This window comes from Sinocyclocheilus rhinocerous, unplaced genomic scaffold (assembly GCF_001515625.1).
Source record: "Sinocyclocheilus rhinocerous isolate Xijiao unplaced genomic scaffold, SAMN03320098_v1.1 scaffold2277, whole genome shotgun sequence".
Classification (NCBI taxonomy): domain Eukaryota; kingdom Metazoa; phylum Chordata; class Actinopteri; order Cypriniformes; family Cyprinidae; genus Sinocyclocheilus; species Sinocyclocheilus rhinocerous.
Window position 1 is genome coordinate 560,159 of NW_015642816.1, and position 14,873 is coordinate 575,031.

The 14,873-nt window shown below is 39.6% G+C and overlaps 1 protein-coding gene across 1 annotated transcript in view; it reads right to left on the reverse strand.

The window, feature by feature from the left end:
* Positions 1–14,873, reverse strand: part of cntfr (ciliary neurotrophic factor receptor) — a 208,414-nt gene that overhangs the window by 45,025 nt on the left and 148,516 nt on the right. The window contains exon 4 of the mRNA XM_016573704.1: positions 2,233–2,350. Within this exon, the coding sequence (XP_016429190.1) occupies positions 2,233–2,350 (118 nt within the window). The remainder of the gene's footprint in view (positions 1–2,232; positions 2,351–14,873) is intronic.

Here is a 14,873-nt window from a genome sequence, read left to right on the forward strand (position 1 = left end):
TTATGCTCACGCTGTGATCAGCGGCAGCTGGATGCAATCATTGCATGCCAATGTGCATTGGCTCGTTTAATTTACACTCGGAGTGGATTGGTCTCTCTAAGCGAGATCCCAATTCGTCGGTCACTGACGTGACGTCACCGTTCCCTCCTTCAGGAAACGAGGGTTACCGAGATGTTTTGTTTTATAGAAAAAAATGTCCTTCATTTCTGGAAGAAACAAGCAAACATTATTATTTCATTTTGATGTTCCGCAGCGGTACCACGTGGCATGAAAACCGCAGATATGTTAAATTAGGGGCTGCTATTTGCTCGCCTCTAGGGTACATCTGGGCCGAGGCCTTGTATCTGAACTTCAAACCCCCGATATCAGCTCTGCACACACATTGCAAAATTAATTTATTAGGTTTTGATGAAGCTTTATTGAGGTTATACTTCAAAAACCTTGCAGCATATGTCCATAAATAAATCCCTTTTCATGTAGATAATGTCTAGTCCTGACACTATGCTCTTGTATAATTATGTATTATGACCCCAACTGAACAATATACAAAACTTAATGGATTAAGAATTCTTCTAAAGTGGTTAAGAATAGAGGTTAATCAAAGTCAATGCTATAGTCAGCTTATATATATATATACATGTGCATCTCAATAAATTAGAATGTCGTGGAAAAGTTCATTTATTTCAGTAATTCAACTCAAATTGTGAAACTTGTGTATTCAATAAATTCAATGCACACAGACTGAAGTAGTTTAAGTCTTTGGTTCTTTTAATTGTGATGATTTTGGCTCACATTTAACAAAAACCCACCAACAAATAGCACTTCATGCTTCCTTCTGCTGACCAGCTTTTTGAAGATGCTGATTTCATTTTCCAGCAGGATTTGGCACCTGCCCACACTGCCAAAAGCACCAAAAGTTGGTTAAATGACCACGGTCTTGGTGTGCTTGACTGGCCAGCAAACGCACCAGACCTGATCCCCATAGAGAATCTATTGGGTATTGTCGAGGAAAATGAGAAACAAGAGACCAAAAAATGCAGATGAGCTGAAGGCCACTGTCAAAGAAACCTGGGCTTCCATACCACCTCAGCAGTGCCACAAACTGATCACCTCCATGCCACGCCGAATTGAGGCAGTAATTAAAGCAAAAGGAGCCCCTACCAAGTATTGAGTACATATACAGTAAATGAACATACTTTCCAGAAGGCCAATATATATGATATTTAAAAACTAATTAAAAAATGCATGCTGACATTGCCCGTTAATATTTTGTGTGATTCTTTCTTAGCTTAAAAATACATATTCTTATACATGTATCATAATAGAATGTTACTGTTTTAAATAAGAAAAAATTAACAATTTTGATTGAATATATGTTGTCCAGTATACTGAGCATTTGGAATTTGCTAAGAAAAAAATATCTTACTGTTCAAGTTTGGGATCTGTAAGATATTTTTGAGAAAAATTACTTATGCTTACCAATGTTGCATTTATTTGATTAACAATACAGTAAAAAAAAAAAAGTAACATTTTGAAATATTATTAGGGTTTAAAATAACTTTTCTATTTTACTATGTTTTAAAATGTAATTGATGGAAAGCTGTGTCACATGATCCTTCAGAAATCATTCTAATACGCTGGTTTGCTGCTAAAGAAACATTTTTGTTTATTAGGATAAATTGTTGAATAAATAATATTATATTTCATGTCCTCTGAATTTCCATTTATATACCCTTAGACATTGAATTTGTGTATTCAGCTAATAATATGCTGCAAGTTAAAATTATATATATATTTTTTAATCACGTTAGTGTTTGTAAGTACCAGTGTGGATTCAGACGTTTCCATTCTGTGACTGATGAGGATAAAGCTACTTTTTGGTTGTCCAGACAGATGTGGATAGATGAGGAGAGAGGGTTTGAGAGAAAGAGAGATGGAGCTCTAGTAGGGTTATTCCGCAGGGGCTTTCGATTGAGAGTCCACTTATACTGCCTTGAGTTCCAGCACTCAGAGTCAGACAGGTCTAATCAGCTCTCAGCAGACAGCGTCTGACCGCATAGATCCCTGATTCAGATGAGCTCGGTGTGTCTTAAAGCCTCTGCCGAACACGAGAGGGCATGACATGACAGACGGAGCGAGAGGCGAGCAGGAGGAAGTTGGGACTGAGCGGGAAGCAAAGGTTGACAGATGGAATTGCAAACAAAGGGAAAGGCAGACAGGAAAACATCTTACTGGACATAGACTTCGAAGTCCGTTGGGATGTACGTCGGATGCTGAAGGTGCCAACTGCAGTAGAAGCCTTTGGGATAGGTGTTTGATCGACACGTCACCTGTGGTTCCTTCGGAGGAACTGTGAAGAAAGCAGAAGGGTGGAAATGTAAGTACTTTGTCAGCAACAACAGCTTCGGAAATCCATCAGCAGCCCAAAATACAAGTCCCAGGAGGCTTTTTTTTTTTTTACGATATCCCCTGCTTCTTTGGCCGTGTAACCCCTTGAACCTCCCCTATTCCAAGCATCAAGTGGGAAAGGAAATGTAATAACCGCCCATGCCCTCCTTCCAGATTAGGGTCCTTTTTTACAGCGCCACTGGACCGTGCCTACCACTGCCAGAATTGAAACTGATGACTTGGCCTGGTTGCCAGGGTTACGCATAATATTACCCCTTCTCATGTGTTCCTGTGTGTGAAATGGAGAGTGATTTAAGCCCTGTTGGCTGCTGAGCGCCGCCTTCTCCTTCCTCATCTCCATCGGCCCCCGGGGGCCTGACAAACAAGAGCCTGCAAGAAACAAAACCGCTTTTAAAGCTCACCTATGGGCTCCCCTTTGAGCTTTGATTGCGCTAAACACTGCAATAAGCTGGCAGCTTTTACACACGTTCTTTCCTTACGTGATTGCGATGAGACTGGCTTTGAGATTTTTGATGGAGATTTCGGCAAAGTATCTGTGCACTTGTGGGAACTTGTGGTTCTCCTAAGGCCTGATATAAAAGGCACAGACTAAAGAACATTTGAAAGTGTCTTTAAGCCCTTTCTGAGCCATGTGAGTAGTGGTGCTTGCTAAGGTAAGCACCATTATTACGGCAAATAACCTAACCTATGTGAAACTATGGTATACAACTGACCCTTTTTTGTGTAACACACATGAATGATGCCTCAAATTATGTTCAATTACTTTAGACAATCAACTTAGTGACCAATAAAATAGACAAAAAAGGGACCCAAATATAGAAACTAAAATTGACAGACTTGAGGGTCGGCTCTTTTGATTTGGGCCAATCAGCAACCACCAAGAATACCCTGGCAACCATGTTGCAATACCCTAACAACCACCAAGAACACCCTAGCAACCAGATCTTTTTGTATTTTATTTATTTATTGCAGTGGTTTAAGAATAAACAAGAGAAAAAGCAAATATAATAATAATAATAATAATAATAATAATAATAATAAAGCCAGTAATATAACACAAATCATACTTGCATTCTAAATAGATTGAGAAAACAAGCCTTAACATCATATGCAGTTTTTTTTCTAAGGTAAATAAATCATGTTGAGATATTTTTACTTTAAAAACAAGACAAAGAATATTATTTTATAAGTGCAGAAACAAGTATTACCTAATAGTCCCTCCTTCAATAACCTCTTACACTGACCCCTCCTAACTTTTACTTTATTTTATTTTATTTTATTTATTATTTTACAGCAGGATGTGAAATTTTCTGTGAAAATGCTGTCCTTTTAAATCACGCTGCTGTTACTTGGGCGAAACATATTGTTCAATTCATTGGTCAACAATGAAGAATCAATTACGAATTTAGTTTTACTCTTTTGCTAGGAAATAAACAAGAATACTGACCAAAAATCAGGTAACTGCAAACCACACATTGCTAGACTAAAACAGTGAAATGAAATTAGCTGTATGAGAAAACAGGATACAGGAGATAGGAGAACACTTGTTAGAAGAGAGGACAGGAGGAGTCCGGAGCACGATGCGTTTGACCTGACATTCCATCCATGAGCTGCGAGCTCAGAGTTTAGACAGGTTCTCCTCAGGAGGTGCATTCCTCCATAGAGTTGGGCCTGCAGGAGGCCTTCCTCAACCTCAGGCCAAATGGGCATGCTGACAGCTCACGGACCATTATCCCCGGCTACTAACAACACCGGAACCCTCCCCTTTCACTTCCCCACCTTTCCCAAAAGAAAGTGCATGGCTTTCCACACAGTGAAAGATCTCAGAGACATTCTGCTAAGAGACGAAAGCGGCAAAACAAAAGAAGGTTGCTTTTCTGAGAGAATTTGCAACCTAGCAACACCTCTATTGTTTCCTGTATGTTTTTTTTTCTTTCCCCCCTTTTTCTAGGACAGAATGTTGTTGAAGTGACAAAAGACATATCTCAGTGTTCTTCCTTACGAGTGATTTCATCTAAGCTACCGGTGCCAAAGGAACAGCGTTAGCCGGAGATGTGGAGAAGCTAAACAAAAGTGTCACTTAAGCCATTTTGATCACACTAGCATTGTAGGAAACGAAAGGGAAAGCTATTTAAAGTGCTTAGTTAGGAGGGGTGAATCTCATAAAGAAAGTTCTAAGTTATATTTCAATGGAAAATAGAAATGAAAAAAAAAAATATAATACGATGAGTTTTTTAATATATAATAAACTAATAAAAATACACTAAATAAAACACACTAAAACACTGCTTTACGTAAAGCAACAACATGGGACTGTTTGCCTCATTGATGTGAAACTCAAAAAGTGATAAGGCCGCCCCCCCACCCCCCACTTTATAGCCATAACACTTCGGAGTGCTGTCATATCATATCAAGGCCTAGCAAATGATACCTTCCAAACTCTTGGTACAAAAAGAGAAACTTCAGTACTATTTGTAATAAAAGCTGATAATTGCAGAAGTCAATGAAGAGGTGCAATTTAGCTGTCAGACGAAGTACACTTAATGGTGAAAAAAAGTCCTTCTCAGCCTTCCGGAGTCCTGTTTTTCTATATTGATGCAATTTAAATGAAACATGCGAAAACATTTGCGTTTGACCTTGGCTGCTTATTCTTTAACCCCACTTTAAATCTGAATCCTGCTTGTCACTCAAGGCACTGAAAGCATCATCTGCGATTCTGACCGAGTCTACGACCCTAGAGGCATCAGGTAAACTCTTTTCACACATTCAACAAATCCAGACAAAATACAAAAAAAAAAGGCTGCACTATTGGCCCCCTGTGTTGCTGGCTGTCTGCTCCCTAATCTGAGGCCATTAAAAGGCCGGCACAATGAAAGACGTGGATTCAAGGGTCAGTTGACAAACGTCAAGCCGCCAGGCCACATAAAAGGCAAGCAAGTGAATCTCAGGCGACCACCACTATCATCACTAACTGCTGATCTGTCAAAACTGGGTCGGAGCCCCCATCCATGACACGTCTGGAATGTGGACTATGTGCTCAGCAATTGGAAGCAGTGGCGAGAGCAGTGCGGGGAGGGGAATGAGGGTCAAGTTGCATGGAAGGGCTCTACCTGCAAAACAAAAGTGGAGATAATTTGCAGGAAACACCTAATGTTGTCTCGACCAGCACCTAACGCGCTGTCTGACACAGCTGACAAGTGGTTCTTAATCTGGAAGCATGCTGTGGGCGTTTGAAAGCATAATTATTTAATTGGAATACAATACCTTGAAACAAAGACATGTGGTCTAATACGATCACTCAACATTTTTAAATATTTGATTTAACACGTGGGCGCTCTATACAAAACTTGACCTGTGAAATCAATGACACATGCAACATTTTAAACATATTCTGGTTCACTGGGCAGCAGAATCTAAATTAATCATGATACCTGGTCCACACAGGCATTTATGAGTTGGTTTTTATATGCATTTTTAAGAATCTTATTTGGTCATTCTATTACTGTATTATAACTATGTTATAAATAAATTATTATCATATTTGTTGTTTATTTATGCATGCTATACTACAATGTACACTATGATTTTTTATCTATTATTTTTCTATTATTTAGTTACCCTAAATTGTGCTTTTATTATTGCAGCTTGTCTAGAAGACCAGGGTTTAGGGGGTGGGGTCTTCAAACAGACAAAACCATCATCATAAATTAGTCACAGTGCTTGTCCTGTGCAAAAAGTGCCTGGCTGGCATCTTTTCAAAGAACAGCTTTGCTCTCTCTGTGCATGCATGCAAATTCATCTTATGCCTCGGATCCTAATCGATAGTTCAATATAAAAAAGCCCCATAAATCCTCGACAGAGGTGCATGAATCGGAGTGAGGGTGATTCTGGCCTATAGAAGACCACTGCTATAGACCAACTAAATGAATTGTTCTCTCACAAGAGCCAATAAATCATCAATCTCCTCTGAGTATGTATTGTGTCATGGATGTACAGAAACTGAGCGCTAGCCGCAGAGTCTGTTCTGGTTCCCCCTTTCATGAACAAAAAAGACGGCACTTTACTCATGCTGTGTTTTGTCGGTAAAACATTTCTCCTCTCGACCATATGTTTCGGCACACAGTAGAGACAAACAGAGCTGAGGAAATGGGACAGGAAAAAGCCAGTCAGCAATCTTTAGCAAAACAATTTCAAAGCGTTGCACGAGCGAAGTCCACCTTTGTATGGTGACAATAAATCTAAGAGTAATATACTGTGCAGTGTTAACAGCCCATGGTGTTAACAATCCGTTTTAACAGTGAAAGCTATAGAAAAAACATGGGTTATACTTTGTTTTTAAAAAGACTGGTCTCAATGGCTTTGACAGGGTAGGTGCTGTTATTTTCACTCAATGTGTGTTCGGTCAGGCTGGTCTAGTAATGTAAACCAGCTCTAGACAGCTTCAGATCACTAGATTTAGACTGTTTTCTTACCTATGAAAATAATAATTTAGCATGACGTGTCCCCATCCCTTCAAAGGCTAAATGTAGTAATTAAGTAATACATTTGCTACGGGTTAAATGTATAACAACATGCAATTAGTTTAATATGTAACATTCCCCCCAGCTTTTCCAACAGGTTGCTATAATTGTCTCTTGTTCACAGCTGAGCTGTGTGATGCTGCTAAAACCAACAGGCAAACCTTTAGAGACCAGTCAGAGCTTTCCAAGAAATCCACATCACATCTGGGTCTATATTATCACCAGTCATGCCTTTTAGCCCTTTGTGACCAAAACAACCAGTCTAAGATTATATCCACTTCAGTGAAATTGCACTGAAAATACTCCTACATTCTATGAGTTGAATTTCAAAGGTAGCAACACAAGTTGTACATATGACTAGAGCTGGGTCCATCTGTAGAGGGGCGGAATACATGAATAATTCTCTGAGACTCTAAACCTCAAGGCAATAATTTTATATTGAAGCCATTAGCGTGCGGTGGGAAAAATAGCAGTTCTGTTTCCACAGGCCCTCTCCTGCACTGTCCCTTAACCATCCGATTGTTATCGAGACAAAAGGATGTTTGAGAGATTTTGAGGACGTTAAAAGTTCTGGTCACTCCCGAGGGAATTCCTCGGATAGGGTTTGGTTCTGTGACCTAGCTCTAGAGTGAATCCCAACTTGGGATACAGGATTACTTCACAGTGTAGTATTGGAAAATGGACGCAAGTTGGAGTTGACAAAGTACACTGGTCTATCATGTGACCACATCTTTGCATTTGCAAGTCATGCAGACAAAATATTTTTCAGCAAGTGAACTTGACCAGTCAGCATTTCAGACCTAAACGTAGACTGCTGTAAGCATGGTTTACAGTCTTTTGGGTAGGTGTTATTTATATTATTAAATCTGTGTCCTTCTTTTAAGGAGCAATCCTGCTCCTGAAGGCAACTTTCCTGCAGAGCTGATCTCCAATACACTTACCTGGTAGTTTCTAGTGATCCTGAAGACCTTGATTAGCTGGTTCAGGTGTGTTTAATTAGGATTAGAGCTAACCTCTGGTGAAAGGTGGTCCCCTAGGAACAGGAGCGGACACTCCTTCTTAAATGGACTGTTGTATTACTTCCATGGAACATAAAAGGATAATTTATGGACAATATCCTGGTAACTGAGGTAGGACTTGAGCTGTCAAGCTTCAAAATTACCCCAAAAGAGTGCAAAGATATCATATAATTCGTACATTGTCTAAAGACATATGATAGCTTTGTGTCAGGAACAGACAGAAGTCTAAGATATTATGCACTGCAAACCTTGGTATTCACTCTAGCTCTGCTTGGCGAGTTTATGTGAGAACTGTTCTTTTGAAACAAATCTTTTCAATAAATCAGTTGATCTAATATTTTCAGAGTAGTTTGAATGATTTGTTCATGAACCAGACAGGTTCTTGAGATCAGTTCGCTGACTTGATACAGTTACAGTGTTTAATAGCAAACTGGACAGAAAGATTATCAGTGAATAATAACTTACTTTTTTTTCATCACACAAAGTTATTGTATGTTTGTGTGATAAGTTTGTATGACAACATGATATTACAGTACAGTAGTTATTTAAACTGTTCTTTATGATATTTATGATGATTTTGTTTTCTTAAACTTGAAGGTTTGCGTCTATTGAGATCCACAGGACTAGACCGGTAAATCTTTTTGTCTCTTCCACCCATTCAGTCACAAAGTTGAAATGAAATCACAAAGAACCCAATGCTTCAGACAAATATCTGATGGGAACAGGGAGGGGGTAAGTCATCAGGGGGAGTTAGCCTCTGAAATGGGCCATCATGAGGGGCTAATTTGACAGAAATGCAGGGAGGAAGACTGATGATTGCCGGGCATGTGGTTGAAAAACAAAGAGGGAGGGGCTGATGGATGAAGGAGGGGTGCGATAGGTAAATGGACTGCCCTTGTAGACAACAGCATGGAAGAAGTAAGGCCTGAACTGAGCAGTGTTTGGCTGGTCTTAGAGCCAATGTGGACACCCATGAGAAAAGTGTCTCTTTCTGGAAATTTTTCTTTGCTGTACCTTAACAATACCCTGAAATTTGTATATTTGTATTTGAACATTGTCAAATCATTCATTATCGTGCATGCCCTACTGGGAAACAAGAGTTTCTGTATTCGGAATAGATGGGTTTTGACAGGGGTGTTATTAATCGAGAACACTGGGCAATGTGTTTGCACTCACTCACATTTATTAGCAAGTCAAATGCCAAACTTTGATGTCTCTGTGTCCAAAAAAAAAAGTATTGCATACTATGCAAAAGCATGAAAGGTAACACTAATGAGAAGCACTAACTTTCTCCATTTAGTCGTAAGGATCTCTTTAACACTAGAGTCATAGGTGCAATCATAGAAATATTACATATGCATTTAACAAATTCCTATTAGTTGAAGACATTCAGCTTACTCCAGCACAGTTTCATTGGTGTCCCAGCTTGACCAATCTGGTTTTCAGATGGTTTGGCTGGTCTCCTAATCTGACCAGGCTGGTTATCAAGTCTAGATCAACTCCCTACCTCGCTATTATTCAAATGGTTTTGCTGATTGGTCAGCTGGTCTGCCTAAAAAAACCCTCTAAAACCATCAAAACAAGCCAGCCTAACCAGTTGACCAGGCTGGGGGAGCTAAGATTTTTTTTTAAGCAGGGAGAGAGGTAAGCATCAGGTTGTAGCTCACAGACCATATCATCTCCAATTAGTCAAGGATTAACTAGCGGTGAGGATGGACAGGCCTCAATGAAATATCAAGCTGTTCAACAATCCAATATTCCCTCTAAATCCCTCAGAACGGTGCTTCAGTTTTTTTATTTTTTTTTTATGAATGTCTGTGAACAGCTGGGAAGTTTGGTTCCATCTATGGTAGGGTGGGTGATGGTGTACGGCCAGTCTAATATTCTACAGAGAGGCAGGGGATAAATGGTGTTCATTGTGTGGATGGAGCTCCCAGTCATTCCACAGTCATGCTAATGGCTCTAATCTGACAGTGGGCTCTGGCAGTCGGCTCTTTACTACTTGCCTTTTCCTGACGTCCCCTCCCCCCTCCACCTCCAGCCCTTCACATTCCTGTCCCCCGTGTCATCCACAAGGAACGAGCGGTATTACATGCCTGTTTGTTCCCTTTGTCAAACAGCCTTCCCAGCTATTAGGGCTTGAGTTAGGAGGGGCAGTGGTTGGGAGTTAAAGACGGAGAAAAGAGGGTGTTGTGAGGGGGAGGATGGCGGGTTTCTGCCTGAGACCACTAAGCTCAAGCGCTGGCCCACATTCACTCTACCCCTGCTGATCACTAGCCATTGTTTCTGATCAGTCAGGAATTTGCTCATGCAAATCCCTCTTTGATGGAAAAAAGAGGAAGACAGTTCAATATGTAAGCTAGGGTCTGGCGGTTGAAGGCAGGGCAAACTGCAGACCGTTGAGTTTGATCCATTGAAAATGACAGCAGAGATTTTTCATAGACCCACTTTGGCCATAGGGTAATGAACCTACAGATTTTTAGCAACCTAGGTCAGCAGTAGACACCCGCAGATTACATTTACATATTTACATTTAGACATTTAGCAGATGCTTTTATCCAAAGCGACTTACAAATGAGGACAATGGAAGCAATCAAAATAAAAAAAGAGCAATGATAAGCAAGTGCTACCTATGCAGATGTGTACAGTATGGCTGCAGCCTCCTCATTATGCGAGCAGCCTGAGCATTTGAGCTGAAAATTGGCACGCCAAGACAATCGAAAGCCATGTGGGTCGAGCAGGGATGAGAGTGTATCAGCTTAAAATACTAGAGGTAATCTACTCTGACAGGCCCAAACCCAACTGGAATTAAACGCCACATGGGTGCTTCAGGAACCCATGGGTATGCAGGATTGTTTTCATCCTGTTGTGGTCCATCAGTCAGCTAGATAATGAAGAAGGTTGCTAAGAGTTTAAGATGTATCTTCAGTGAGGTGAGGTGAAGTAATGGTCTCTAATAAGTCAGGAAAGTCATTTGGCCAAAAAAAGCCTAATGACACATTGGTATTTGTAGACAGCTCAGTTCCTGTCTGGCAAATTTAATCCTGGCACAAAGTTGGTCTCCGAACTTAACACTTAGTGTTTAATTAGTGACAGTTAAAGTTTAAAGTTTAAACCAGGGATTAGAAGTCCTAGTGAGAGGATTAGTCCAAAATACCAGGCTGGGTTTTGGGAATAGTTTCAATCTTTAAATGCATAGCAGAGTTCATCTCGATGTGGGGGGAAAAAAAGCGAGAAAGGTGTCATTTCAGGCAATCAGTTCTGGGTGGGCGGTTCTTACAGATGCTGGAATGCGAATGGATTGCTAACCTCGTGGTTGCATTTGTCAGTCAGATTCCTGACACAAGCATTGCATGACAGCTTAATTTATCAATCTGTTAGATGGACACTGCTCATCAAGATGGAATGCCTCGATTTCACCAAGAATTTCAATAGGCCTGACTGCTCCAGGGCTTTTGACCTGTGGGATAAAGATTCTATATGAGGGCAACCCCAGAGTTGTGGTTTGCCTAAGAAAAACGGCTTCAACCGAGAAACACTTGCCAGATGAAAAGTAATACAAGGGTTAAAAAGATGGGTGGAAATGGTTCTAATGGGGGCAGCAGGAGCACAAAGTGCTCTCTAATGTCAGTCTAATTTTCTTTGAGAGGAAAATGACAGGTTAAGTTGAATGGTTCCCCTTAATATTTACCATTTCTCCTGACATTTTCCTCTGCGGTGTTCTTGTGAAAATATCAGGCAGATTAACATTTCTGATGGGTAAGCCAAGAATCCCTGCAGGAATCACATTGGGGACTTAATTTCTATACCGCAACGACAGCATAAACGATCCCTCTGCTTATAATTAGATATCGGGACTCTGTTGTAACTTTGGAACACGCTCAGGCCAAGTGAAAATTAGTCACAGTTCAACAGATGTCTGCAATTTCTGTAAAAGGATATGAAGTTAAGTAAAGGTTTTCAAGCCAGCTTCAAACCCAACGTAAACATTCTGTCCCACAAAGGCCCAAAAGTGGAGGACGCTGTGCTTAGTCTACATTCCCGATGGCAAAGAACTCCGGGGTTCGTCCCAAATGACAAATCACACACTTAGCCGGTAGACAGTGGCCATTTGGGAATGTGTACCAGGGTTGCTCTGGGTGCTCCGGACATAAGAAAGAAGGAATTCCATTGATTCACTGGACCATGAATGGACTTCAGAGAGCTTTTTCCCCCACCACAGCCTCCGTGCACCCAAACTTCCCTTTGAGCTAAACACCCTTTTTTCCATGCACCTCGTCCACTCAGAACCAAGCTTGTCCCTGTTTTTGCAGGAAAACTGCATTTTGATAGACTAATGCAAATGGAAACGCTTTTAAGTAATGGCCATACACACAACTGATGTAACCACAAAAATTATTGAAATGTTATGAAATAGTAATTCCAGAGGGGTTCATACGCTGAACATAAAATGCAGGGAACATGCCAAAGACATTAATAATGGATTATGGCATCTTGTATCTGTATTCTAGGCATGTTATCCTCACAAATACATGCATTCTTATCCTGATGAGATCAAGAGGTTGCCAGGGATCTCAAGGAGGAGATGATGTTTTGAAAAGTCCAAATGGTTGGTCAACACAAAACCTTGTAAATAAAACATATTAGTTGAAGTTTTATATTTCATTGTGAATGCTATAGACTAAGAGCAACATTGTATCCGTTACATTTAGCAATATGGCAACTTGGAACGTCAACCCCTGAAGTCAAACAGACGTGTATACAAGCACAAACACTGGCATATAATTCTTCATCCAACAGCTCATTATCTTTAACACATTTCACTAAATACACTGCAGGTTGCCTCACCCTGCACAAAGCTCAGGACTGTCTGGATCAGCAAGGCAGCATGCGATTTGGACAAAATATGCAATTCTCATTAGGGTCTGGAGTTATGGGCTAGCCAGACCCACAGTCCTCTGTCTCAATTAATGGCAGCGACATCTGCAATGAGAAATGAGAACAAATCACCTGGGCTCTCCAGACAGTCGTCTTCTATCTCCGGAGAGTCGGACAGATTCACTTGCAGGCATCTGGTCCATTTACAAATTGGAAAATGCAATTTAAGGAAAAAAAAAAGAAAAAAGAAAAAACATCAAGAGAGAATTCTGTGCAGACTGAAGATTCTGCAGGATCAAACCGAATTCCCTGCTGCACTTCTGTGTCTGGCACATAATTAATACTGTTTACCAGAAGCAAAAGAGGGAGACAGTAGGAAACAATCTATAAAATACAAGCTTGTTATTTTGAGGTAAATGTAGCTTCTTTTATTAAATGTTGCATTGCTATTTCAATTACCCTTTCCCCATGTAACAAGAGCTGCCTTTAATCCAAGAGTAAATAAAAACAGCCTTCACATAAAGCTGGGCCATAACGTTTTAAATGAATCAGGCTCTGGAGAGAAGACTAAACCATCTGTAACATCATAATTTAAGTTTTTATAGATTTTCACAATATTTGCCAATAAGATTTTTGTTCATGCACATTTTTAAAAAAGTTAAGGTTCTTAGAGATAATTTATTTACATATAAACATTCTGTCATCATTTAGCTCACCCTCATGTCATTTCAGATCTGTAGAACACAACGGAATATATTTTCAAAGATGTTTGGGTTGGAAAAAAGGGATTTGCATTAAAATTAATGAAATGAATGAATGAATGAAAGGGGGCCCTCTTGCTCTCAACGATTATTTAATTTCAGTTTCGTTTTTGATTTTGGTCAGCGGTTATGAAAACACTTTATGCAGTGCACTTTCGCCCTTTCTACATAACATCCAAATACGTCAAATCATGTAACGTGACTGTCATATACAGTCTCCTGCCGTTCTTGCTTGATACTAAAAAATTGAGTTAAATTTGCACTGAGCCGCGGAAGAGACACTGTTTCCCAAGCGCTTTCCGTGTGCGCGATTCGAGACGGACTGAAACACAGACAAATATAGGTTACTTTGCACTTTGTATATGTAAAATGTTCATCTTTGTGAGTTTTCACTAAACACAGTCAGTTATGTCTTTAGTGAAAATAAACAGTTTGAAAAGTAATCGAATTCTAGTCAGTATCTGTGCATTCCGTGACAGCAACCTACTGTATAAATCTGCTGCTGTCTGTCATCAACTGTTAATAAAACAACAAAAGAAAATGAGACAATTATTCACTGCTCTTCACTGAATATTGTATAACTTTATGAATCAATTTATGTTTAATTCATATGGCGAAGTCTGTGCACTGCTTAATTTTTACATTTTATTACTTGAATCAATTTCTGTATAGTAGGCTATTATAAGCTAAATTGTTTAAATGTTAAAATATTTTTTATGAATGCACAGAGAGCAGCATCCCCCCCAATCAATCAATCAATCAATCAATACAGAGACACTTTTCAAAACATCTTCTATGTTGCCCAGAAAAAAAGAAAGTCATGCTGGTTTGGAATGAATATTAAGGTGAATAAATGACAGAATTTTCATTTTTGCGTGAACTATCCCATTAAAGTCACCACATGTTAAGAATAAATTATTTATCCGGCCTACATTTTTTATATATTTATTTTTTATTTTTTCCACATACAAGAAGCCTATTCATTCAGGTATTTGTCACAATTGGGAAGATGTCCAGCAGTGTTTCATCACAGTAATGACAGTAAAAAACAGAAATGCCTTAAAATGTTGGTATACTCACATTATTGTTGGTGAAATAGCCAGTCAAAACAAACACACACACACACACACACACACACGTTTACTTAGCTATCTAAATGCGGACATTCCATAGGCGTAATGGTACTATACTGTACAAACTGTATATTCTACCACCCTACACCAACCCTACACCTAAACCTACCCCTTACAGAAAACTTTCTGCATTTTTACAATTTAAAAAAAATA